At 51.2% G+C, this 27,547-nt stretch overlaps 1 protein-coding gene across 1 annotated transcript; it reads right to left on the bottom strand.

The window, feature by feature from the left end:
- Nucleotides 1-532: 532 nt before the first annotated feature.
- On the bottom strand, nucleotides 533-23,611 carry LOC129525227 (large ribosomal subunit protein uL10-like). The gene is made up of 4 exons (XM_055354278.2): nucleotides 23,497-23,611; nucleotides 13,471-13,613; nucleotides 9,714-9,911; nucleotides 533-2,607 (listed from the first exon to the last, which is right to left on the bottom strand). Exon 4 carries the CDS (start codon nucleotides 2,027-2,029, stop codon nucleotides 1,070-1,072), a length of 960 nt encoding a protein of 319 aa, XP_055210253.2. The 5' UTR covers nucleotides 2,030-2,607; nucleotides 9,714-9,911; nucleotides 13,471-13,613; nucleotides 23,497-23,611; the 3' UTR covers nucleotides 533-1,069.
- Between the last annotated feature and the right edge of the window lie 3,936 nt (nucleotides 23,612-27,547).

The raw sequence follows: 27,547 nt of genomic DNA, 5'->3' as shown, positions 1-27,547 counted from the left end.
GTGCCACTGCACTCCAGCCTGGGTGAGAGTGAGATCCTGTCTCAAGAAATAAAAATAAAATAAAAAGGAGCTCAAGCAATGTTTGCAGAGCTCTCCCAGGGCTGCATGTAGAGCAGCCCCGATACTGGCGAGAGGTCACACGCTGAGAGCTGCAGTCCTCCGTGTGGCCACGAGGGGTCTCCACGCTCCACCGAATGGCTGGAGGGTCTCTCCTAAGGCTACACGCCAGGCCAGGGCTAACTCGGAGCCCCTGGACACTGGGCACGAGGGTGACAGGGTGGGACGCCAGGCCCTGGCCTCCCAGGGTGCTATCCGTCCTCCCTCCTGTCCTCCCCTGGGGTCAGGTTAGAGATCACCATGAGGTCCTTCCTCAGGCTGTCATGGCCTGTCAGGGGCTGGGGCCCTGCTTCATGTGGGCTGAATGCCTACTGTGTGCTCCTTCTGCCTGCTCTGAGGCTGTTGTGGCCTGTCAGGGGCTGGGAGCTTCACACTGGTTGAACACCTACTGTGTGCTCTTTCTGCCTCCTACTCCTTTTCTTTTTCTTTTTCTTTCTTTTTTTTTTTTTTTTTTTTTTTTTTTTTTTTTTTTTTTTTTTTGAGACGGAGTCTGGCTCAGTCACCCAGGCTGGAGTGCAGTGGCGCGATCTCGGCTCATTGCAAGCTCTGCCTCCTGGGTTCATGCCATTCTCCTGCCTCAGCCTCCCGAGCAGCTGGGACTACAGGTGCCCGCCACCACGCCCGGCTAATTTTTTGTATTTTTAGTACAGATGGGGTTTCACAGTGCTAGCCAGGATGGTCTCGATCTCCTGACCTCGTGGTCTGCCCGCCTCGGCCTCCCAAAGTGCTGGGATTACAGGCTTGAGCCACCGCGCCCGGCGCCTGCTCATTTTCTTTAAACCCCACTGTCACAACCGTGGGAGCAAGTGTTGTTTTATTTTTTTTCTTTTCTTTCTTTCTTTCTTTCTTTCTTCTTTTTTTCTTTTCTTTTTTTTTTTTTTTAAAGAAGTAAGCCTTTATTTCCTTGTTTTGCAAATAAAGCTGGCTAAGTTGGTTGCTTTTTGGTGATTAGTCAAACAGACCAAATCCCATATCCTCGTCCGACTCCTCCCTCCGACTCTTCCTTGGCTTCAACTTTAGCTGGGGCTACAGCAGCAGCAGCAGCAGGAGCAGCTGTGGTGGCAGCGGCCACAGGGGCTGCAGCCACAAAGGCAGATGGATCAGCCAAGAAGGCCTTGACCTTTTCAGCAAGCAGGAAGGTGTCATCAGTCTCCACAGACAAGGCCAGGACTCGTTTGTACCCGTCAATGATAGAATGGGGCACTGATGCAACAGTTGGGTAGTGGATCTGCGGACAGACACTGGCAACATTGAGGACACCCTCCAGGAAGCGAGAATACAGAGTTTCCTCTGTGATGTCAAGCACTTCAGGGTTGTAGATGCTGCCGTTGTCGAACACCTGCTGGATGAGCAGCCCAGAGGACAAGGGGGAGATGTTGAGCATGGTCAGCAGTGTGGCTTCACTGGCTCCCACTTTGTCTCCCGTCTTGATCAGCTGCACATCACTCAGGATTTCAATGGCGCCCCTGGAGATTTTAGTGGTGATACCTAAAGCCTGGAAAAAGGAGGTCTTCTCGGGGTCCAGACCAGTATTCTGGGCTGGCACCGTGACTTCACATGGGGTAATGGCACCAGCACGGGTGGCAGCTGGCACCTTATTGGCCAGCAGCATGTCCCTGATCTCAGTGAGGTCCTCCTTGGTGAACACAAAGCCCACATTCCCCCGGATGCGAGGCAGCAGTTTCTCCAGAGCTGGGCTGTTTTCCAGGTGCCCTCGGATGGCCTTGCGCGTCATGGCGTTCTTGCCCATCAGCACCACTTCCTTCCTGCAGAGGGACATGCGGATCTGCTGCATCTGCTTGGAGCCCACATTGTCTGCTCCCACGATGAAACATTTCAGATAATCATCCAATAGCTGGATGATCTTAAGGAAGTAGTTGGGTCTCCAGGTCACCCTGTCTTCCCTGGGCATCACGGCGGTGCGTCAGGGATTGCCACACACGTTTAAAGATGATGTCACTTCCATGAGGACGCCTGGCAAGAGGCAGGCATTGTTTTCTATGCTGCCTGAAGAGTGAAGAGAGATGAGGTTGGTGGGGTTGGGACTCCAACTCAATTCTGCCTCGTTTCGAAGCCTGTGTTCCTTTGGTGTCTCTCTACCCCTCTTAGCACCCTCAGGGCATCTCAGGCCTGGCGTCTGGACAAGCCGACTGGGCCTGAACCTTACACACCCAGTTGCTCACACAATCACACCCACACACACTGACACACACATGGACCCCACACTCCATCCACACCTGGAACCTCAGAGCTCAGTAGGGATTTGATACTCAGTCCTTCAAACCAGCTTCTCATCGAGGGGGTGGGCGGAGAGGAGTTATAAGAGCAATTGCTGTAATCCAATCGTCTCTGCTTTTCTTGTTTTCTTCTCTCTGAATACACTTTGCATTAAGGGCTTGTCTTCTTGGTTCCCATGAGAACGCTGTGTTTTTTCTTAAATGAAGGTTCATTGATCGTTTTTTCCTGTTATTACGAAAGCAATTTGTGCCACTGCAAAAAAACACAGAGAAGCCAAGAGAACAAAAACTCCTCCCTCCCCTCCTCCAGGGACAGCCCAGGCTGACAGGTGTGGCACTGTCCTCCCCACACCCCTCCTCCCCAGCACACCCTCCTCCTGCCATGGAGCCCCGGCGTCCTCATCAGGCCTAAGCTGCTTCTTCCAGACGGGGCTCCCAGGCTGGGAGTCAGAAGCTGGATCTTTGTCCTGCCTCATCACTGGGTCCCACATGTCCTTGGCAGGTCCTCACCATTTTGGGGTGGGAAGGGGATGATCTCAAAGGGTCTTCTGCCCTCACACTCAAGGATCCTGTTCTCTTATTCCAGACATGAATCTGGGGCTGGGCCAAGCAGCAGCTATTAGGAGTTCCTAGGTAACAAGGGGTTCTCCTAGAATAATCTGGAGACCAGGGGTCGCATGGAACCCAAAGCCTCACTCACCGCCAGCATTGAACAGACAGGCAACCCTCCCAAGGACAGACAGCTGAGCCCATTATAAAGATTCTGGTGTCCTGTGTCCCAGTCCCAGCCAGCTTCATGGTTGTGCAGCCTTTGCAGCTGCAGAGGGCCCTACACTCCAAAGGGCTAGAGCTTGATTTAATGCTCTGCTGTCGACACCTTGAAATTCTTCATGATGTGTGAGCAAGGGCCCCACATGTTCATTTTGCACTGGGCTCTGCAAAGTATGTAGCTGTCCCTGTTCCTAATAATAATAATACCTGTTACTGACATACAGCTTGCTGTATAGCCAGCACTGCATATTTTTCCTATATACTGTATAATTCACCTGTCCCTCACAGAAGCCCGGTGTAAATTGCCTCTCTTAGATTTGGCCAGCCCATGTGATAATGTGAACTGGGTGCTAGGCACTTTAGATATGTGACTCTCTGGAGGCTCTCCGCAGTACCAGAAGCCATTGTAAGCCAGGCACCATGGCTCACGCCTGTGATCACAGCACTTTGGGAGGCTGAGGCAGGTGGATCACCTGAGGTCAGGAATTCAAGACCAGCCCTGGCCAACATGGGGAAACCCTGTCTCTATTAGTCTCTATTAAAAATACAAAAATTAGCTGGGCGTGGTGGTGGGTACCTGTAATCCCAGCTACTCGGGAGGCTGAGGCAGGAGAATCACTTGAACCCAGGAGGCAGAGGTTGCAGTGAGCCGAGATTGTACCACTGCACTATAGCCTGGGCAACAGAGCAAGACTCTGTCTCAAAAAAAAAAATTATAGATGGGGCACATTATAGATGAGGCATGAAGTCTGGGGAGGTTAAGTAACTCCCCTGCAGTTGCAGAGCTAGTGAGGAGCCCACAGACCCTCCCCTCCCTGCCCGGCTGGCCAAGGGCCACCCTAGGGGCTCTGCAGCCCTCATCCTGCCCTAGCCACCATCCCAGCTGTGGTGGGCACCTGGCAGTGCCTAGGGGGGTGAGAAGCTCCACCCACACTGTCAGTTCCCATTTCCACCACCTCCTGATCCGCCAGCAGTTGCTGCACTTCACCACTTCCTGTGCCCAGGTGTGCAATCGGCTTCCTACATGGGGCACGGAGCCGTGGAGCCAAGAGGTGTCAGTCTCCATTTCTCCCCACTGTGCTGAGCTCCCAAGCATTCTTTTTTTTTTTTTTTTTTTTGAGATGGATTCTCGCTCTGTCACCCAGGTCGGAGTGTAGTGGCACAATCTTTGGCTCACTGCCACCTCTGCCTCCTGAGTTCAAGTGATTCTCCTGCCTCAGCCTCCCGAGTAGCTGGGACTACAGGCACATGCCACCATGTCTGGCTAATTTTTGTATTTTTAGTAGAGATGGGGTTTCACTATATTGGCCAGGCAGGTCTCGAACTCCTAACCTCATGATCTGCCTGCCTCAGCCTCCCAAAGTGTTGGGATTACAGGCGTGAGCCACTGTGCCTGGCCTGCTCCTGAGCATTCTATGCTACAGGTGTGGCTCCAGGAACTCTGGTTCATCAAAGCTGGTTTCATTTATTTATTTATTGAGACAGGGTGTCATTCTGTTGCCCAGTGCAGTAGCATCATCATGGCTCACTGCAGCCTCAACCACCCAGACTCAGGCCGTCCTCCCACCTTAGCCTCCCAAGTAGCTGGGACCACAGGTACGCATCACTATGCCTGGCTAATTTTTGTATTTTTTGTAGAGACAAGGTCTTGCTACGTTGCCCATACTGGTCTTGAACTCCTAGACTCAAAGGATCCTCCTGCCTCAGCCTCCCACAAGGTGGGGGTACTCAGCCCCCAATGCCGGTTATTGCTGAGGTAGCCCAGACAGAGAGGGTTGATGCCAGAGTGAGCCCAGGCAGCTGGAATTGGAGTGGACAGAATAGCACTAGGAGACCCTCACACACCCAGGCTGACTTGCTCAGCATCTCTGTCTCAGCTCCCAAATCTGTAACATGGGGTAAAGCAGTGTTCCCCAAACTTTTTGGCATCAGGGACCTGTATAAGGAGTGCATAAGGCCGGGAGCGATGGCTCATGCCTGTAATCCCAGCACTTTGGGAGGCTGAGGTGGGTGGATCACCTGAGGTCAGGAGTTTGAGACCAGCCTGACCAACATAGAGAAACCCCATCTCTACTAAAAAAAATACAAAATTAGCCAGACATGGTGGTGAGTGCCTGTAATCCCAGCTTCTTGGGAGGCTGAGGCAGGAGAATTGCTTGAACCCAGGAAACGGAGGTTGTAGTGAGCCAAGAACACACCATTGCACTCCAGCCTGGGCAACATGAGTGAAACTCTGTCTCAAAAAAAAAAAAAAAGTGCATAATCTAGATCCCTTACATGCGCAGTTCACAGTAGGGTTCGTGCCCCTATGAGAATCTAATGCTGCTGCTGATCTAACAGGAGGCGGCACTCAAGCAGTAATGAGAGTGATGGGGAGCGGCTGTAAATACAGATGAAGCTTCTCTCACTTGCCCTCCGCTCACCCCATGCTGTGTGGCCCAGTTCCTAACAGGCCACAGACCAGTACCAGTCTGCAACCTGGGAGCTGGGGACCCCTGGGATAAAGAAACCAGTCCAGCAGTTAAGAATTTGAGGTTTGGGAATACAACATCCTGAGTTCAAGTCCCAGGCCCAGCACTTAACAGCCATATGAACTTGGGCAGGTTGCAAAACTGAACTTCAGTGTTCTCCATAAAAACACAGCAAAAATGGAGGCATTCTAGTTAAGAACTCAGGCCCGGCAGACCGACAAGAGTTCAAATCCCACCTTGAGCACTTATTAATTATGGTAGCTTGTACAAGTTATTTCACTTTTCTGAGCCTTGGTTTCCTTGTCTGCCAAATGCAGATAATCCCTGCAGCATCCTCATGGGGTTTTGTGAGGACCAAATGGCCTGGTGCCTGTGGAGTCCTTTTCTCAGTCCCTGGCACTTAGTAAGTGCCCAATAAGCCGTTACAACAAGTGCAAACTGATGGGATTGCTGGGATGTCATGAGAGCAGGTGCCCTGCCAGAAGGGTCTGTGTCAGGACAAGCCGTGGAATAAGAAAGCCAAGCACAGGGCCATCTTCCCATAGTCAGGTGGCCCTGGGAATTGGTGGCTGAGGCCTGGGAGGGCTGCTTGTTGAGTGAGGTCCAGGGACTAAGCCACCAAGAGGCCGTTGACAGGTCCATGGGGACAGCTTCATTTAATGGGAACTGTGGCAGTGGGATGAGAGAGGCAAAACCAGGCTCACATCAGCCTGGGCCGCCTCCCAGCCTCTCAGCTACCTCTCCTGCCGGGCTCTGGGGTCAGGCCTCCCTCCCCCAACTCCCGCCAGATGCCACTCTGTAAACCCTGAAGCTGTGCTCCCACACTGCACTGCACCGCGCACATGAATTCCCTGAGGAACTTCTTAATGCGCTGATTCAGATTCAACCGTGGGGGTGGCCCAAGACCCTGCATTTCTAATCAGCTCCAAGGAATGCGAGACCACGCTTTGAGTAGCAGCATCTAAAACATGATATAAATGTAGGTCATGAAAATTAATAATAATGTGGGGTGTGGAGTTACTACCGGATCTGACTAGCAGACTTTGAGAGAGAGCCTGTCTAGGAGCAAATTCTCCCCAGAGGTCAAAAGGAACCCCCACCCCAGGTTCTGGGGGTGCTAGAATCTGATTTTGCTCCTAATAGCAAAGAGACAGGCAGAGGGTACCTTTCAGCTTGAGCCACATGGACGGCGGTTCCCAAACTGCAGACCACACACCAGCTGCATCAGAAGTACTTGAGGATTCGTTTTTTGGTGTTTTTTTTTTTTTGGTTGGTTGGTTTGTTTTTTGAGATGGAGTCTCAGTCTGTCGCCCAGGCTGGAGTGCAGTGGCACAATCTTGGCTCACTGGAACCTCTGTGCCCTGCTAATTTTTGTATTTTTAGTAGAGACGGGGTTTAACCATGTTGGCCAGGCTGGTCTTGAACTCCTAACCTCAAGTGATCTGCCTGCCTCGGCCTCCCAAAGTGCTGGGATTACAGGCAGGAGCCACTGTGATGACTGAATTTTTTAAAAATACAGATTCTGAGTCACAAAAAGACAGATCCTGTATGACTCCCTTATATGAAGTATCTAAAGCAGTCAAATTCATAGAAACAGAAGTAGAATGCTGGTTGCCAGGGGCTAGCTGGGAGGGAGAATGGAAAATTGTTGTTTAATGGGTATAGAGTTTCAGATTTACAAGATGAAAAAGTTCTGGATGTCTGCTTTACAATGGTGTGAATATACTTAACAATACTGAACTATCCACTTAAAGATGGCTAAGATGATAAATTTTATGTTATATATATATATATTTTTTTTACCATAATGATAGACAGAGTCTTGCTCTGTCACCCAGGCTGGAGTCCACTGACCCAGTGGCTCTCAACCCACTGCAGCCTCCGTCTCCCAGGTTTAAGCCTCAGCCTCCTGAGTAGCTGGGATTACAGGCGCGTGCCACCACACCCGGATAATTTTTGTATTTTTAGTAGAGACAGGGTTTCACCATTTTAGCCAGGCTGGTCTCGAACTCTGGGCCTCAGGTGATCCACCCACCTCAGTCTCCCAAAGTGCTGGATTATAGGCGTGAGCCACCACACCCGGCCTCATAATGATAATTAAAAAAAAAAAAAAAAAAAAAAAAGATCCTGGGCCAGGCACGGTAGCTCACACCTGTGATCCCAGCACTTTGGGAGTCCGAGGCAAGTGAATCACCAGGTCAGGAGTTTGAGAACAACCTGGCCAACATGGCGAAATCCCATCTCTACAAAAAATACAAAAAATTAGCTGGGCGTAGTGGCAAATAACTGTAATCCCGGCTACTCGGGAGGCTGAGGCAGGAGAATCACTTGAACCCAGGAGGCGGAGGTTGCAGTGAGCCAAGATCATGCCACTGGACTCCAGGCTGGGGGACAGAGTGAGACTCCATCTTAAAAAAACAAAACAAAACAAAACAAAAAAACAGATTCTGGCTCTAGCCCCTGAGATCCCATTTAAGTGCATCTTGAGTAGAGCCCAGAAACCTATTTTTTTAAAATCTGCCTGGGGAATTTGGGTGCACAGCCAGGCTTGGGGACCACTGGCCAGGGGGAAGCTTTCCCCCAAATATCTCTGGAATCCTTCCACCTCTCCCACCTCCACCTCCGTCTCCACGGCTGAGACTCCATTCTGGACAATGACAGAAGCCTCCTGTGCCCTCTCCCTGCCTCCGTCCTCTCCCTGCCTCTGTCCTCTCCCTGCCTTCGTCTGCCACGCGGCTGCCCCGGTGATCTTTCAAAGCACAAATTCAATCCTGTTGCACAGCTCCTTTGAAACTGTTCCATGGCCTCCCGTTGCCCTCGGTACAAAATAGAAAAAAGCACAACCTTCTCAGCAGAGTGGAGGCAGGGATTCAGCTGTGTGCACAGAGTATTACAGCAGGAAGCCTTTGGAGCTGCAGAAGTCCATGCAAGGGCCCCGGGAGCACCGGGGAACACAGATGAATTCTGCCAGGAGGAGAGAGGTGGTGGGAAGCCTTCTCAGAGAAAGAGGCGTTGAGCTGGGCCTTGCAAGTGAGCTGGTGTTTGTCAGGAGAGTGGGGTGAAGGCAAAAGACAGTGGCGGCAGGGGGATTCCAGGCAAGGGGGATAGCATCTGCAAAGCCAAGGAGGTGTTGGGGGCTATGTCCCCCTCAGTGCAGGCAGGGGCTAGGTGAGCTGGGAGAAGAGGGAAAGGTGAGGGTGGGAAGAGGCGGTGAGGGAAGAGCAGAGAGACTGTGAAAGTCCAGTTCAGCTGGGAAGCAGGGAGGGGGTGAGCGTCTCCATCGCCTCCCAGAGCCATCCTGCCCAGGGGCAGGTTACCAGCTTCAGGCCCTTGTCCTCACTCCCCACCCCCTGCCCCACCCCCCACTGCTTGGTGGGGGCCTTGGGCAAGGCCATCTGGTCGGGAAGGGGGACATGTTCCTTCTCTGCTCCCCCAGGGGCCCTATGGCTCCCACTAATTGTTCACAGTTCATACCCTTGGCTCTCCGCCCCCCTCCCCCAGGGCCTGCCTGGGCGCTTCTCCTTTGCCCTCACCCATGTGTGTGTGTGTGTGTGTGTGTGTGTGTGTGTGTGTGTGTTGTTGTGTGAGTCCTGAAGGTCATGTGGTCACCCAGTCTCTGTCTTTGTCTGTCTAAAAGCTAGTATGGCACAGTGTGCATGTGTTTATGAACACGTCCCTCCCACCCGAGGGTTCCTAGCCTCAGTCAAGTCCCCCTGGGCCTTTCAAGGCTGTAAGAGGTGATTCTTGGGGCTACAGCAATAGAGACCCAGCCAGAGGGAGCAGGAGAGCTCCAGCCCACAATTCCAGGAGCCCCATGGCCAGCCACCTCCGGAGGAACACACGGCCTACGTGAAAACAGAGAGCCCGCGGCACAGCCACAGCACCTGGCGTGGCTGAATTCCCCTCCTGCCCCGCTCAGTGCCCAGCACCAGCCCGACACTGCCGTAGAGGAACTCGGGAGCTGCTTGCATTTCAGAAAGGGCCCCTTCACCACAGTTAGAAAGCAAATAAATGGGTCCTCTGGGGCTGGGGCTGGGGCTGGGATTCCCTTTGTAGCCCCCTTCCCCACTGTGGAGGCCCCTTTCCTCCGCACACCCTCACCCCTGCAATTCCTCACCTGGAGCTGAAACAAGGTTCTACCCAGGCCATGGGGCCTGGCCATGCAGGTCAGCCCTGGGTCCTGGTGGAGGACCCAAAGTCTCCCTGCTGAGGACCAACGTCCGGTGGCCCTAGCTGGGGTGACATCACACAAGGGGCTCGCACAAGGCTTCTGTCTTCCAGGAAGGAGATGGGAAGAGAGATCTCCCTGCAAAGGCTGGAAAAGAAATCACATCCCAGAATTGTTGGCAGAAGGTTAATTGGATGCATTTGTAAGCTTGTTCCTGGGACAGGCGTGTTAATAGCACTAAAACATCTGAAAACTTCCAGAGCTACACGGAGGAGTTAACAGGCCTGGAGAGTCCAAGGTCACATTGAGGCACCTCCCAGGAGTGGAAAGAGCAGTGGACCAGGAGCCTGAGAGCCTGAACCCCTGGCTCCTCACCACAGCTCGCTGTGGTCCCCAGGCAAGCCCTGGCCTCTTTAGACCTGGAAAACATTAGTGTGGAAGGCGGGTCGCCTGGGTCGCCTGAAGGAAGCCTCACTGTGGTCTTGTGTGGTGATGTTATCATTATTTCCGTTTTGTGGAAGAGGAAACTGAGATTCCTCAAATGAGGTGGAATTTGCCACTGCTGGTGCTGGGGTCAGTACTGGAGCCTGACTGCAGGCCAAGGGCTGAAATCACAGGGCTGGACCAAGGGCCAGCCAGAGTAGACGTTCCCTTGGTGTCCACTGGGAGGCGCCCTAGACTGCTTCTCCTAGTTGGCACCAGCACCTGCATCCCTCAGCCAGAGTGGTTTCCCCTGAGTGATCTCTGGACAAGGTGGGACTGGGGGCTGCCAGCTCCTGGGGCAAGGTCAGGAAGCTTCCTGGTCCTCCCTCCCCATCCTAGCCACCTCCATGAAGGAGCCTCCTGCTCTCACCTTCCAAGGGCAAGGGAGGGAAGAGTGAAGTTTCAAACCCATGAGGTTTCAAACCTTCCCTCCTCAGGCCCCTGGGGAGCCCATGTATCAGATTGGAGTCAGCTACAAATGTCAGAAGCTCAGAGAGGGTTAGTCACTTGCCCCAGGTCACATAGTCAGGTCCGTCTGATTCTGAACACCTAAACTTGGTCCTGATTCAGGCGAGGCTCACGGCAGATGTGCTGGGATTCCGTCAGTCACATGGCCCACAGCAGGCAAGAAGGTGCTGGTCAGCTGGGCCCGCAAGTCCCACTGGTGGCAAAAGGGCTGAGTCTCGTGGAGGGGGTTCCTACAGTCACTTGAGGGTCCAGGGCTGGGTACAGGTCGTCAGGGCCGGGCGTGGGAGCTCGTGAAAGGGCAGGGGGAGGCATTCAGCCAGTGGATGTCCTTGGCATCAGGGTCGGTGTCTGTATCTGAAAGTGGGGGTGTAAGTGGGGGATGGGGTGGAGGCAGAGGGCTGCGGCTCAGGCCCAAGACCCCAGGTCATGCTCGCTCAGAATTCAAGTTTGTCAGCTTGTTAGAAGAATGAAGATGGTGACAGCCGGGGATCTGGGGAGGAGAGAGGCCTTTGGAGATGGGAGTTGGGGAGGCTGTGATTGGGGGATGTTGAGCAATGGCTTGAGGAGGTCGAAGGATCCAGCTTCCCGAGTATTCCGAGTTGGTCTGGAGCTGACGGGGAGTGGCTGGGCTGGGTGAGGGGAGGTGACAGTGACATTGAGGATGGGGACACAGTGCTCTTCTCTCCCTGCTGGGCTTTCTGGAGAGTGGAGCACAACAGGAGGGAAACCGAGCATCCCAGGACAGAGCTTTGCAAAGTTACAGCTGGTTCCTGCCCTCTATACTCAACTCTTGCAACTGTGTCTCCTAGAGCAAGCCTGACCCTACTGAGACCCCTACCAACATAGAGACCACCTAACCCAACCCGTTACTCAGGTCACCTCACCACAGCAGAGGCAGGAGCAGGCCCAGGGCTGGAGAGAAGCCCATCCCCAGGCCCCAGGGCTCACAGCAAAGCCAAGGAGACAAGCAGCCACCAGGTGCGCCGGATTAAGGCTGTCCAGGTAGGGGGCTCCATCTTCCCATAGACAGAGGTAGCCAAGGGGACTATAGGGCTAGAGGAGGCATCCTGGAAAATCCCAGCCCTTCCCCAGCAGGTCACAGAACCGGCTCTCCCAGCTGAGGCCCTTCCCTCCCAGCAACATGTCCAGGGGCACCTGACTTGAACTATAAATAGAGGATGACGGAAGGCTCCGGAAGCCCAAGGGAGGGCAGGAGAAAGGAATTCTGATTCTCCCCCAGCGAGGCCCTGCAAGGCTGCACTTACAGAGCAACTCCTCTCTTCGAGGTTGGATAGGAGTGCCCCTGGCATTGGAGGTCCGGGAGGGCCATTCAGGCAGAAGGAACAGTCTGGGGAAGCAAGGAATGGAGCAGGCAGGTGGCTCCGAGAGGCTGGACACAGGCTGCAAGGGGCTGCGGCAGTTCCTGAGACCCAGTGGCCAAGGGCCCTGAATGTCAGGCTAAGGGCTTTGTTCTGGAGACCTGAGTCTTGGTATCAGGGCAGTTCTGGTTTTGTGGTGAGGAGTTAAGAGTAACACGCAAGGCCGGGTGCAGTGGCTCACGCCTTATAATCCCAGCACTTGGGGAGGTTGAGGCAGGCGGTCACTTGAGGTCAGGAGTTCGAGACCAGCCTGGCTAACATGGTGAAACCCTGTCTTTACTAAAAATACAAAAATTAGCTGGGCGTGGTGGTGCACACCTCTAATCCCAGCTACTCAGGAGGCTGAGGCAAAAGAATCACTTGAACCTGGGAGGTGGAGATTGCAGTGAGCTGAGATTGCGCCACTGAACTCCAGCCTGGGCAACAGAGCAAGATCCCATCTCAAAAAAAAAAAAAAAAGAGTAACACACAAGAACACATAACATACAAGAACAAGGTCACCTGGAGCAGAGTACCAGAAAGTACATGGCCATCTTTCCCCGTGGAATGGAGGAATACCATGGTATGCCAGAGACTATAACTATTCCCCAACATCTGTTCTGTCTTCTTTGCCACAGAACCCCTGATTTTTGCTGGGCAAACAACCCCCTGAAATACAAGCTACATTTCCCAGCCTCCTTTACAGCCAGGTATGGCCATGTGTATAACTTGTAAGAAGAAGTGCCACTCAGAGGCAGCAGGTTGCACCCTGTTACCTCTTCTCCCTTTCTGCTGGAAAGGAATATGCATGTGATTGCTCGAGCAGGAGCAGCTATCTTGGATCATGAGGTAGAAGCCCCATGTTAAGGATGACCAAGCCACAAGAAGGAAGTGATCTGGGTTTCTGATGTTTGTGGAGCTGCCACACCAACCCTAGACCAGAACCTCCAAATATTGTTTACTCGAGAGAAAAATAAACTTCTATATTATAGTTTACCACACAGTTTCTTAAGTTTTCCTTTGGATGAACATAACCTAAGCACATACAGGAAAGGAATTAACCTCGAAAGAAGAACCTCAGGAGAATTTTATACATCTTTTTTTTTTTTTTTGAGATGGAGTCTTGCTCTGTTGCCCAGGCTGGAGTACAGTGGCACAATCTCAGCTCTCTCCAACCTCTGAGTCCTGGGTTCAACTGATTCTCCTGCCTCAGCCTCCCGAGCAGCTGGGACTACAGGCACCCACCACCACGCCTGGCTAATTTTTTGTATTTTTAGTAGAGACAGGGTTTCACTGTGTTAGCCAGGCTGGTCTCAATTTCCTGACCTCGTGATCTGCCCACCTCAGCCTCCCAAAGTGCACGGATTACAGGCGTGAGCCACCGCGCCTGGCCTTACCTCTTAAGTATTAAGAGGTATGCTCTGATTACATTCCACATATCGTCTCCCATGAACTCTCTGCAGAACCTTCCTTCCAGGTGTAGGGGTGGAAAAGGCATGATACCTCTTCTCATCCATCATAAGGGTCACGGCTGACACTCCTATACCAAAAGACAGAGAGAAGTTAACAAGAGAAGAGGATAACAAATGTATTTAATCAAAGTTTTACATGACATGGGGGCCTTTGGAAATGAAGACCCAGGCCGGGCGTGGTGACTCATGCCTATAACCCCAACACTTTACGAGGCCGAGGTGGGTGGATCACTTGAGGTCAGGAGTTCAAGATCAGCCTGGCCAACATGGTGGAACTCTGTCTCTACTAAAAATACAAAAAATTACCTGGGCATGGTGGTGCGCACCTGTAGTTCCAGCTACTCGAGAGGCTTGAGACATTAGAATTGCTTGAACTCAGGAGGTGGAGGTTGCAGTGAGCTGAGATCATGCCACTGCACTTCATTCAGCCTGGGCAACAGAGCAAGACTGTGTCTCAAAACAAACAAACCAAAAAAAAGAAAAAGGAAAAGAAATGAATACCCAGACTGTACAGTACCTTTTTATGCAAAGGTTCGATGAAGAATGGACAGTCATATAGGAATGTGATTGGACCAGCTGGGCATGGTGGCTCACACCTGTAATCCCAGCACTTTGGGAGGCCAAGGTGGGCAGCTTACTTGAGATCAGGAGTTCGAGACCAGCCTGGCCAACATGGTCAAACCCCGTCTCTACTAAAAATACAAAAATTATCTGTACTTGGTGGTGGGCACCTGTAATCCTAGCTATTTGAGAGGCTGAGGCACAAAAATCACTTCAACCCAGGAGTTGGAGGTTGCAGTGAGCCGAGATCTCACCACTGCACTCCAGCCTGGGCAACAGAGTGAAACTCCATCTAAAGAAAAAAGTGATTGGAGGCCAGGCGCGGTGGCTCACACTTGTAATCCCAGCACTTTGGGAGGCCGAGGCAGGCGGATCACGAGGTCAGGGGATCGAGACCACGGTGCAACCCCACCTCTACTAAAAATACAAAAAATTAGCTGGGTGCGGTGGTGAGCACCTGTAGTCCCAGCTACTCGGAGAGGCTGAGGCAGGAGAATGGCGTGAACCTGGGAGGCGGAGCTTGCAGTGAGCCGAGATTGCACCACTGCACTCCAGCCTGGGTGACAGAGCGAGACTCCGTCTCAAAAAAAAAAAAAAAAAAAAGTGATTGGAACAAAAGAGTATGACCTAAAGGTAATAGGTTAAGGGAAGGAACCCAGCGAGGCCTGTGTGTGTACATTCTTCTTGGCCTGTCTGCCATATTCCTTATTTCTGGGTATGGAGCAGGACCCCGCTGGAGCGAGGGTCTTACGGCCTACTATCAGACCAAGTGGAGTCAGAGAATTTCCTTATGGCCAGCTCCTACACAGAAAAGCAGGGGAAGGTAAGAGTAATAGTTCTATTTTCTTTTCTTCTTCTTTTTTTTTTCTTCTTGAAACAGAATCTCTGTCACCCAGTCTGGAGTGAAATGGCACAATATCAGCTCACTGCAAACTTCACCTCCTGGGTTCAAGCGATTCTCCTACCTCAGCCTCCCAAGTAGCTGGGACTGTAGGCGTGTGCCACCATGCCTGGCTAATTTTTGTATTTTTAGTAGAGACGGAGCTTCACCATGTTGGCTAGGCTGGTCTCAAACTCCTGACCTCACGTCAGGCTGGATCTCAGCTCACTGCAACCTCTGCCTCCTGGGTTCAAGAGATTCTCCTGCTTCAGCCTCCTGAGTAGCTGGGACTACAGGCACACTCCACCATATCTGGCTAAGTTTTGTATTTTTAGTAGACACAGATTTCACTGTGTTGTCCAGGCTGGTCTCAAACTCCTGACCTCACGTCATCCACCCGCCTTGGCTTCCCAAAGTACTGGGATTACAGGCATGAGCCACCACACCCGGCTCCCAGTATTTCTACTTTCTATGACCTACCTTACGGAAGAGGAATTCTCATTTCTGTGGCTGCCTTGGGGGAGAAAAGTGGGGACAGGTCAGAGAGAGAGAGATACTGCTTCTGAGGCTGCTTCTGAGACCTTCCAGTCTCCTTTAGCTCAAAGTACTCAGCATGCCACAGCACCATACTTTGGAATATCATTATCTCAGCCCCAATACGGGAAGATGCTTGAAAATGCACTGTCTTTGTTGCAGATGACAAGCAACATCCTATGAGAACGTGATTCCCATGCCAGGCCCCCCATCCAGACAGGCCTGGTTTTCTGGACCCCATGACTCAGGGCCCCAAGAGCCATGGGCTCATGGAAGCCCCAGAAACTTTATTTGACCCCTTTGGCATTCCTGGGTCGCTTCTTTGTCTCCTTTCCCAAAACACATGGTTGTGTGGTCTTATCTTGGCCACGATAACTACACAAGAACAAGAAGTTGCCGTTCACTGAAGACGCTACCATGTGCCCCCACAAGATCAGCACCCTAGGAGCGGACTGAACATGTGCCCTCTCCCCTTGGCTGAGACAGAAACAGAGGAGATGTGGCTCTTGGCTAAGGATTTAATGGAGCCCTTTCTGGGAACAGCCTTCTCTGTGCGGAACTGAGGGAGCAGTTGTTAGGGGCCCAGGCACCACTCTGCATGGTCATGCCACTTACTGGAACCAGGGCCACCAGTGTTGAAAACAGGAGGTGGCTGGGAAATGTTTCCCTCTACCTTATGGCTCAGGCTCTGCTGTTCTGTCTCTGAGTCTTCTGTTTGCCTTCAGGAACGGCTTGTGGTGTTCCCGGGTATAGGAGTCCTGCCTGCGGAGGGAGATCTGCAGGTGAGCTAGGAGGGGCCGCCCAGAGCCCTGACACTGCAAAGGCCAAGCCCACACCCTACCCACCCATGCTGGGGCTGGAATGCCTTGGTCATTCCTCCTTACCCCGGTTGCTGGTAAGGTCCCTCCTGGTCCTGCCCCATACCTGGTGGGACTCACTTTCCAACACCCTGGGGGGAGGGGACATTCACACGGGCAAGGCAGGAAAAGGCAGCAAGTTTGAGGTTAAGAGAGCATGGGACAAATGAATGATTGGACCCAGAACCACCTGGGTTTGATCTTGACTCCACCACCAGTTCTGGGAGCTGCCCAGTGACTTGACCTCTCTGAGCCTCAGTTTCCTCATCTGGATAACAAGAAAATTCATAATACCTTCCTCCTAGGGCTGTTATGAGTATTAAATGAATTAACACATGTCAAAGTTCAGGATGGTGAGTGGCGCATAAAACCTGCTCAAAGAAGAGTAGCTGTTAGTGTTAGTATCAGTGTTAGTACTATTGTTAAAGTATTTCTTTTTTTTTTTTTTTGAGATGGAGTCCCGCTCTGTCGCCCAGGCTGGAGTGCAGTGGCACAATCTCGGCTTACTACAGCCTCTGCCTCCCGGGTAGCTGGTATTACAGGTGCCCACCACCACATCTGGCTAATTTTTTTGTATTTTTAGTAGAGACGGGGTTTCATCATGTTGGCTAGGCTGGTCTTGAACTCCTAACCTCAGGTGATCCGCCTGTCTTGGCCTCCCAAAGTGCAGGGATTACAGGCATGAGCCACTGTGCCTGGATTGTTACAGTATTTCAAGAGATAAACTCAAACTCAGTGAGCCCCCTCAGGGAAGAGAACTAGTGAGGAATTAACTTCTGAAATGCCACCCCAGACATGCTCTCTCTAGCACACACCTTGAAGTATTACTCCGCACCACTGTAAAGTTGTCTAATCACTCTAGCCCACCGGGAAGAGGGTCTCATCCTGTTTAGGGAGGTGGAGGAGTGTAGTGGTTTTGAGTGCAGACTTTGGGGCCAGACTGCCTGAGTCTGAATCTGAGCTCTGCACTGCTGGAAGGTTCCTTAACCCTCTGTTTCTTGGTTTCCTCACTTATGGCATGGGAAGACGCAAGCACCTGCCTGGGAGGTTTAAGTGAGATCATGTGTGCCTGGTGAGCCCTGATGACAGCCTGGCATTGGTGGCACTGTGGACTAGGGGCTGGGTGCTGGAAGGTTGGAGCTGCCACAGGCCACCCCCGCTGGTGTCCCTAAGGGGTTGTGCCCTGGAACTCCAGTGTGACCAAGAGGGGGAGGGTGGCAAAGCCACACCATGACTTCCTCGTAGGCTCCTCTCTCCGAAGAGCCCTCGAAGCAGAGGGGCCCGAGTGGCTGCCTCAGGTGACCAGAGAGGTTCAGGCTCTGTCCAGCTCCCTCCAAGCTGGAGGCTGCTGACTGTGCTGGGCACAGGGTGGGGCACGCTGGTCCCCATTCGGTCATCTCATTCAAGCCTCCCTCTACCTACCTCCAGGAGGCTGGCATTTACTGCCCCATTCTGCAGACGAGGGACTAAGGCCCAGAGACCCAGACATGGCGGTATCAATTCCAGGCCTGACTGACCCTGGAGCGGCCCCATTCCTCACAAGGACATCCCTGGCATCCCCACTCTGGGATGAAGCCACTGTCCCCCATCTCAGGTACAGAGCCAGCCATGCACACTTTCCCTCCTTCCAGGTCTAATTTTCCATCCCAGCTAACTTTTCTGTTCCCACTTGCTGGCTCCCCCTTTGTCTATGTATCTGAAAGCTCACCCCTGTAATCCCAGCACTTTGGGAGGCCGAGGCGGGCAGATCACTTGAGGTCAGGAGTTCAAGACCAGCCTGGCCAACATGGCAAAACCCTGTCTCTACTGAAAATACAAAAATTAGCTGGACATGGTGGCATGCCTGTAATCCCAGCTTCTTGGGAGGCTGAGGTGGGAGGATTGCTTGAACCTGGAAGGTGGAGGTTGCAGTGAGCCAAGCTCGTGCCACTGTACTCCAGCCTGGGCAACAGAGCGAGATTCCATCTCAAAAAAAAAAAAAAAAAAAAGATCAGTCAGTGATTTTTCATGCCTATGGACTCCGTCATGGAACCTCAGAGACTCACAGAGGTAAAAAGCAAGCCCTCCCTTCTAGAACTTGTCCAGGAGCTGGGGAGGAGGTTATGGTCTGGAGTAGACATTCTGCAGCCCGGGAGGTTGGAGAGATCTGCCCTGGAGACAGCCAGGAGGGCTTCCTGGAGGTGGTGGACCTTGAGACGGGTTTGGAAGAGGTGGGGCCTTTTGGCCAAAACAATTCATGAAAGGCAATGAACGCCTGCAGACCTGGGATCAGATCTCAGCCTTGCTGCCACCTAGCTGGGTAACCTTGGTCCTGGTAATTAATCTGTCTTTGCCTCAATGTCCCCATCTGGAACAGAGGCATCAAGTCATTGATGAAGGAGTGTGACTTCCTGGCATGAGCACTGAGTCCAGAGGCTTGGGTCCCCACTGCACTGCTAACAGGTCAAGCAACTTTGATAATGAATGTGGCTGAGCTGATTGGTGCTTGCTTGGTGCTGCATGCTTTACACGTATTATCTCATTTAAATGTCACAGTCACCTTACTTGAGAGGTCTCCATTTCTCAGATGAGGAAGCATGTCCAGAGAAGTCTGGTGACTTCCCCAAGGTCACACAGTTGGCATGTGTCAGACAGGGTGTCTGTCAGATTCTCGAGCTCGTGCCCCTAACATTCTGGACACTTTGACCGACCCTCCCTCTCAGGCTTCCCCATCATTAAAAAGGGCAGGGGGTGGGCAGGTGACATTCTGCTCCATCACAGCTCGCAGCCCAGTTGCCTGCTGCAGCAGGAAGGGTCCCTACTGGAGCCCAGTGCCCTCACCCGGCCTTTCAGCAACTTCCCTGAGGCCTCCACCCCCAGGATGGTGAGAAGTCGTGCCTGGGGGCTCTTTTCCTGCCTTTGAGAGGGTGGGGCTTTGGGGAGGGAGGAGCTGTGTCCCCAGTGCCCAGGTCTGCTGGCTAAATTTAGGTGCTGGGGCATAGAAAGAACAAGGGTAATTAAGGGGTGTGGTGTCACTTTCCAGCCGCCTCTCACATCCCCTGAGAAGTCACACGCCATTTGGAAAGGAGCAAGGAGGCGTGGGTGATAGAGGGGAGGAGAGGGGAGGAATGATGGACAGTTGGAGCCGGAGGTGGGGGAAACCTACAGCTCCTCCACAGACCTGATGGCTGCCTGAATCACAGCGAGACAATTTTCAGCCAAACACCCCAAGGACTTCCTTCAATTAACACCATTCATAAATGGAAAGTCTGCCCTGAAAGTAGTGACCCCTGCCATTGGAAATGCTCTGCGCAAAAGGAAATCTAGCAAGCATCGATCAGGCACAAGATGCAACAAGATTTACACGTATGTTCTCAGCAAGCCCTTGTGACAATGCTATAAGGAAGGTGTTATCATTCCCATTTTACAAAGGAGGAAACTGAAGAGTTAGCCTCCCAGGTTGCACAGCTGAGGCTTGGGGGAGCCAGGATCTGAACCAGGCAGGCTGGCTCCGGAGCCCGTGTGCTTAGCTGCAGGGTACAGCTAACTCTGGCCCACTGCAACATGGTTGGCTATCACTCTGCGATCAGAGAAGGATTATAAAGAAGGTTTAAAGAAGGCTGTGCTGAAGAGATGAGAAGAGAAGTCATTGTAGGTGGCAGACACTGCTTCTGTAAAGACTAAAAGGTAATTCTGCCCACCTCAAAGTGCACAGTCTGATGTCAAAGCAAGCACAAGGCTACTGTGTTGGAGCCTTCACAATTGTTGCTTTATCCCTCTATCAAAACGAGACCTGAAGCCTGAGCATGGTGGCTTATGCCTGTAATCCCAGCACTTTGGGAGGCTGGGGTGGGCGGATCACTTGAGGTCAGGAGTTTGAGACCAGCCAACATGGTAAAACCCCATCTCTACTAAAAATACAGAAATTAAGGCAAGGCGCCATGGCCCACGCCTGTAATCCCAACACTTTCGGAGGCTGAGGTGGGTGAATCACCGAGGTCAGGAGTTCCAGACCAGCCTGGCCAACATGGTGAAACCTCATCTCTACTAAAAATACAAAAATTATCTGGGCACGATGGTGTGTACCTGTAGTCCCAGCTACTTGGGAGGCTGAGGCAGGAGAATCGTTTGAATTCCAGAGGCGGAGGTTGCAGTGAGTTGAGATGGCACCACTGCACTCCAGCCTGGGTGACAGAACAAGACTCCATCTCCAAAAACAAACAAACAAACAAAAGACAAAAATCATCAGGTCATGGTGGCAGGCATCTCTGATACTAGCTACTCAGGAGGCTGAGGTGGGAGAATCGCTTGAACCCTGGAGGTGGAGGTTGCAGTGAGCCAAGATTGTGCCACTGCACTCCAGCCTGGCCAACAGATACCCTGTCTCAAAAAAAAAAAAAAAAAGAAAGAAAACACCCAGACCTGAATCACCCCATTAAAAATGGGCAAAGGATTTGAATAGGCATTTATCCAAAGTAGATATACAAATGGCCCATAAGCACACAAGAGATGCTCAGCATCATTAGTCATGGGGGAAATGCAAATCAACATTACAATGAGATACCCCTTCCCACCACTAGGATGGGCTACAATAAAAAAGAAAGACAATAACAAGTGCTGGAAAGGATGCGAAGAAATTGGAACCCTTGTGCACTGTGCTGGGAACGCACAGCAGTGCAGTAGAGAACAATCTGGCAGTTCCTCAAAAAGTTAAACGTGGGCTGGGTGTGGTGGCTCACGCCTGTAATCCCAGCACTTTGGGAGGCCAAGGCGGGCGGATCACGAGGTCAGGAGATCGAGACCATCTGGCTAACACAGTGAAACCCCGTCTGTACTAAAAATACAAAAAATTAGCCGGGTGTGGTGGCGGGCGCCTGTAGTCCCAGCTACTCAGGAGGCTGAGGCAGGAGAATGGCATGAACCTGGGAGGCGGAGCTTGCAGTAAGCCGAGATAGCACCACTGCACTCCAGCCTGGGCAACAGAGTGAGAGTCCGTCTCAAAAAAATAAAGTTAAACATGAATTACCATATGATCCAGCAGTTCCACTCTTAGGTATATACCTAAGATATCTGAAAACATAAGCCCACAGAAAATAGTGCTCCTATGAATCTGAATGTTCATAGGCTGGATCTCGGCTCACTGCAACCTCTGCCTCCTGGGTTCAAGAGATTCTCCTGCTTCAGCCTCCTGAGCAGCTGGGATTACAAGCATGTGCCACCACACCTGGCTAATTTTTGTATTTTTAGTAGACACGGGTTTCACCATGTTGGTCAGGCTGGTCTCCAACTCCTGACCTCAGGTGATCCACCTGCCTTGGCCTCCCAAAGTGCTGGGATTACAGGCATGAACCACTGCCCCCGGCAAAATGGAAACAAGTTAAATGTCCATCAACTGATGGATATATCCATACAGTGCAATATTACTTGGCAATAAAAAGGAATGAAGTACTGATACATGCTACAAGATGAACGAACCTTAAAAGCCTTATTCTAAGTGAAAGAAGCCAGACACATTTGATATAATTCCATTGATATGAAATGTCCAGAATCAACAAATTCATAGGAACAGAAAGGAAATGAGTAATTTTCAGGGCTTGGGTGTGGGAGGGAATGGGGAGTGACTGCTATTGGGTGCAGGGTTTCTTTTGGGGGTGATGTAAATGTTCTGAAATAGATACTAGTGATGAATGCACGACTTTGTGAATATGTTAAAAACCACTGAAGCGTATACTTCAGAAGGGGGAGCTAAGGCTCCCATAAATTACATGTGAATTATATATACATATCTATCAATAAAGCTGTTATTAAAAAAACTCCCAGACTTGTCTCTAATATTTGCAAGAACACAAATGAAGACCCACATACCGTGTGCCTAAATATTTCAAAATCAAGCGAACAAGCTGTTAAATAAAATATGTTCTCTTCTCTTACCTTGACAAATGTACATTCATAGTGGCACAGTTGAAAAGCGTGTGTAAAGCTCTGGTTTTTATATGCTTGAAAGCTGGTGTGTTTGGGTATTCTGATGAAGGGCCGGCTGTGTTTAGACAAGTGATCAAATAAAGACATACATAATTCACAAATTCTTATCGTTTTAATCCATAAAAATGTTCAGGCCTTTATTTCACCAAAATTGCTAATTTGTGTTTTAGTGACAATACCCATCCAAAAAGATTAAAGAAATAAAATATAGTTTTTGTCCAAAAGGAAAATTATAGTAAAGGTAAAATTTTAAATGCTTTTTAAAAAGGTATTTTTTTCTAAAATATCCAAAATTATTTATTGAAATTAAAAGGTAAAATACAAATTATAATGAGTGTAACTGTTTTTTGAGAGAGAGTCTTGCTCTGTCACTGAGGCTGGAGTGCAATGGTGTGGTCTTTGCTCACAGCAACCTCCACCTCCCAGGCTCAAGCAATTCTCACGCCTCAGCCTCCCAAGTAGCTAGGATTACAGGCACATGCCACCGTGCCCAGATAATTTTTGTAGTTTTTGCAAAGACAGGGTTTCACCATGTTAGCCAGGCTGGTCTTGAACTCCTGGCCTCAAGTTATTTGCCCGCCTTGGCCTCCCAAAGTGTGGGATTACAGGTGTGAGCCACTGCACCCAGCCTAGTGTAACATTTTAAATCATCATTTTAAATTAAATCTGGGGCTGGGCATGGTGGCTCACACCTATAATCCCAGGGCTTTGGGAGGCCAAGGTGGGAGGTTTGCTTGAGGTCAGGCATTCCAGACTGCTTGGGCCACATAGCAAGACCTTATCTCCACAAAAAGTTTAAAAATTAGGCAGACATGGTGTCGCACCCCTGTGATCCCAGCTACTCAGGAGGCTGAGGTGGGAGAATCACTTAAGCCCAAGAATTCAAGGCTGCAGCGACCCATGATCGTGCCACTACTCTCTAGCCTGGGCTACAGAGTGAGACCTTATCTCTAAAAAAAAAAAAAATTTAAAAAATATATTAAATCTGAATTTTTATTATTCTTTTGAAATTGTAATAACATTTTATTAAACATTTTTAGAAAAATGACATATTAGCAATTCCAGTGTTTAACACTATATTAATTCATTTTCACACTGCTAATAAAGACATACACAAGATTGGGCAATTTACAGAACAAAGAGGTTTATTGGACTTACAGTTCCACGTGGCTGGGGAGGCCTCACAATCATGGCAGAAGGTGAAAGACACGTCTTACATGGCAGTAGACAAGAGAAGAGAGAGAGAATGAGAGCAAGTGAAATGGGTTTCCCCTTATGAAACCATCAGATCTCGTGAGACTTACTCATTACCACGAGAACAGTATGGGAGAAACCATCCACGTGATTCAATTCTCTCCCACTGGGTTCCTCCCACAACACGTGGGAATTATGGGAATACAATTCAAGATGAGATCTGGGTAGGAACACAGCCAAACCACATCAAACACCCATCTAGTTGGTACTGTAAATAATCAGTATCACACTTCATGCATGTTATATCTAAATTTATATATACAAATATAAGAGGAAATGAACGGTTTAAACACTGCAAAAGGTTCCTCAGCTGCTATAGGCGTCATTGTGGATATTGCATTAATCCACAAGAACTTCTGGAACCAAGAATTGGTACATGAAGAAAAGCAAGAAAATGGACAGTTGACCCTGCCGAGAAACGGCAATAATCTACTGCATTCGCGCTCTCCGAGAGTGAAGATTTAACAAGTTCATCTTAGGCTTTTCTCACACATAAGCACTGCTGCCTCTCAAGTCTGCCCTGTCCTCAGAAGCAGAATCTGTCCTTCAGGTCAGCAGCTGCACAACCCCTAAACCTTCATACATTCCAGATTTAGATCACCTTTCGTATCCAGGACCTAGAGCAAGAGAAGAGGAGAAGCAGTCCCCCGGGACTTGGATGGTGCCAGTCACAGGAGTGCGTGTTCAGGGCTGTCCTTGCAGGGGGGCCAGTGCTGAGCTGAGGGCAAGGGTGCCTCTTCCCCTGGTCTGCCAGTGGGACTGAAGGAAAGTACAGCCCTTCCATGCGTCACACATCCCAATGGATGAATGCTCATGAGAATTGCCTCTTTGGACCCCTGACCCTACTGTCTTCTCTCGCTTGTCCACCTGTCTACCAGCTGGCCCCAACACCCCCTTCCTCACTGGCTGTCCTGCCACCCCCATCTGCTAAGCGTCAGCCTCAGCAGTGGGTAGAGAGGGGCTGCCCCCTCTCCCCAGCTGACGGGCAGATTATATAGCTGACTCTCCCGGAAGAGGGGGTGACAAGGCTAATTACCCACCCACCAGCTAGCCACCCAGAGGAGCGGGCTCTGCTCCGGGAGGTTATAACAACAGGGGAAGGCTTCCTTCACCTCCCATTATGGCCAATGCCTCCCCGCCTCCTGAAGGCTTCTGGGTGCTGGAGCTTTGAAGATGCCCAGCCCCCTAGTCCTCTAAAGGGGGCTTGTCAACCAAGCAGCCATATCACGTTGCGGGGCTGTAGAAAGAGCTCTGGCTACAGCCTTAGGAGGCCTGGGTTCCAGTCCTGCCCCTGCGTTGCTGTGTGACCCTGGGCAAGTCATTTCCCCTCTCTATACTCTGGTGCCCTGATATATAAATGGGCCTGGCTGGGGGATGACCAGCTCCAAGCCCCCTCCATTGTGTAACAGTGCAGACCCTGTTGGCTGCCCACCGAATTCCTTTTCCCTCCCTCCCTGCTTGCTGACCAGATTCCAATTTTGTACAGGGTTGCCACATTCCCCCACCTCACATCTGTATAAACAGAAGTTGACTGTGTGGGGTTTTCAGGAGAGTTTTCACTTTTAAAAATAAGGGGCAGACTGGGCTCGTAGCGTTTCTTTTGGTCCTAACTTCCATTTTTCTTGGCAGGAATCTGAACGTGAAATCCGGAGGTATGGTAGCCATTGTGGCACCATACGGTTGAAAGTCAACATCTAAAGCTGTGGGAGCAGGAAGCTGGCATCCTGAAGTCAGCACACTGGTTCTGGGCAGCTCGCCTCCAGAGTCCTTGTAATGTGAGAAGAGAAAGCCCTGAAGTGTTTAAGCCACAGTTTTTGGGTTTCCTTTGTCTTGGGACCGAATGTGTTCCTCATAGACACAGATTAGAATCTGTCTGTGGGGTGGGCTGGGTGCGGTGGCCCACGCCTGTAATCCCAGCACTTTGGGAGGCCGAGGAAGGTGGATCACTTGAGGTCAGGAGTTCAAGACCACCAGCCTGGCCAACATGGGGAAACCTGGTCTCTACTAAAGTACAAAAATTAGCCAGGTGTGGTGATGCACGCCTGTAATCCCAGCTACTCTGAAGGCTGAGGGAGGAGAATCGCTTGAACCCAGGCGGTGGAGGTTACAGTGCTTACAGTGAGCTGAGATTGCGCCATTGCACTCCAGCCTGGGCAACAGAGTGAGACTTGGTCTCAAAAAAAAAAAAAAAGGAATCCGTCTGTGGGGTGACTCCATTGCTCTAGGCCACTTTAGGATGTTTGGACCTGTGCCTGGATGGTATTATTATTATTATTATTATCATTATTATTATTATTATTTTGAGATGGAGTCTTGCTCTGTCACCCAGGCTGGAGTGCAGTGGCGTGATCTCAGCTCACTGCAAACTCAGCCTCCTGAGTAGCTGGGACTATAGGCACATGTCACCTCAGCTGGCTAATTTTTGTATTTTTAGTAGAGACAGGGTTTCACCATGTTGGTCAGGCTGGTCTTGAACTCCTGACTTCAGGTGATTCACTCACCTCAGCCTCCCAAAGTGCTAGGATTACAGGTGTGAGCCACCGTGCCCGGCCATAAGCATTTGTTAACCTGTTTGCACGTCTCCATCTCCCCCTTGCTCCCTTGTAAGCCCCTGCAGGTCTAGAACAGGGTCACTCACTATAGCTCAGTGTCCCAGGGCTGCCATCACAACATACCACAAACTGAGTGCCTTGAAACAACAAAGCTTGATTGTTTCCCAGTCCTGGAGGTCACACATCTGAAATCAGGCATCAGCAGGGCCGTGCTTCCACCAAAACCTGCAGGGGAGAACCCTCCTTTGCTTCTCCCTACATTCTAGTAGTTGGCTCGGTGTTCCTCGGCTTGTGGATGCATCACTCTCATCTCGGCCTCTGTCACCACTTGGCATTCTCCTGGTGTGTCTGTGCCTTCACAGGGCTGTCTTCCCTCTTTTCAGAAGGACATCAGTCATATTGGATTAAGGGCCACCCTACTTCAGCAGAACCTTGCCTTAATTTGATTACATCTGCAATGACCCTATTTCCAAATAAGGTCATATTCTGCGGTGCTGGGAGTAAGGACTTCAACATTTCCTTTGGGGGTATATAATTCAACCGGTAACTGTCCGCAAGGCATCCTCAGCACCTGGCATAAGAGATATCTGCGGGATGAACAACAAATACAAATAAATAGATCCTTCTGACTGTGAGCCCCCACGGGCAGGGCTCAGCACCCCATCTCTGTGTCCTGGGGCTTAGGTCAGAGCCTCCTCTCCTGAGGGCAGGTAGATGGATTTTCATTTAGATGTATCACAGGGAATCTGCCCAGCCAGCTGGCTGACCAAGCCACCCCTGACGAGAGTCCTCTGGCTGGGGGTGGCGGTGGCCCAGGGAGGGGTTTTCACCCCTCAGAGGTGCAGGCCTGACTGCTGAGCCCAGAAAAACTGACAGCCTGCTCAGTACTGCTGCCACTCAGCACAGACGGGGCAATCCCTAGGGAGATGTCACAGGCAGCCGGGGGCGACTGATGTCTTGGTGACACTGCTAATCCGGGGCCCAAGCTGCCCTTGCGTGTGTGCGTCAGGCTGACTTGCAGTGGGGGTAGAAGGGGTCCTGGCTGGGAGGGGGCAGCGGATGCTGAATCAGGGGAGAGTGGGCTCCTCCTGCCTGGGGTGGGGAGGGGAGGGCAAGCTGGGCTCTGCAGGGCCTATCTTCCCATCCCCCATGCCAAACAGCCCCTGGCCACCACCACCTGCCCCCTCTTCCCCTTCAAGGCTCCAGTGTCCGGTGGCCAGCCTGGCTGCACTCAGAAGGCTGGAAAGGGAGGAAGGACCAAGGCAGCAGCCGTAAAGGTCAGTAGCCCTTGGGGCTGGGAACATCCATGATGCAAATGTGGAATTTACACTCCTGGAGTGCCTGTTGGCCAGCCTTCCGCCTGTTTCTATGCCAGCCAGCAGCCTGGGCAGCACGGACACAGC

The sequence above is a fragment of the Gorilla gorilla genome, chromosome 9 (genome assembly GCF_029281585.2).
Source record: "Gorilla gorilla gorilla isolate KB3781 chromosome 9, NHGRI_mGorGor1-v2.1_pri, whole genome shotgun sequence".
Lineage (NCBI taxonomy): Eukaryota > Metazoa > Chordata > Mammalia > Primates > Hominidae > Gorilla > Gorilla gorilla.
The sequence above is the reverse complement of the archived record's forward strand: the minus strand, read 5'-3'. Positions and strand labels throughout refer to the sequence as shown.

What these genes read in the sequence shown, in the direction of transcription:
- LOC129525227 (XM_055354278.2), bottom strand. Translation starts at nt 2,029, where the DNA reads ATGCCCAGGGAAGACAGGGTGACCTGGAGACCCAACTACTTCCTTAAG.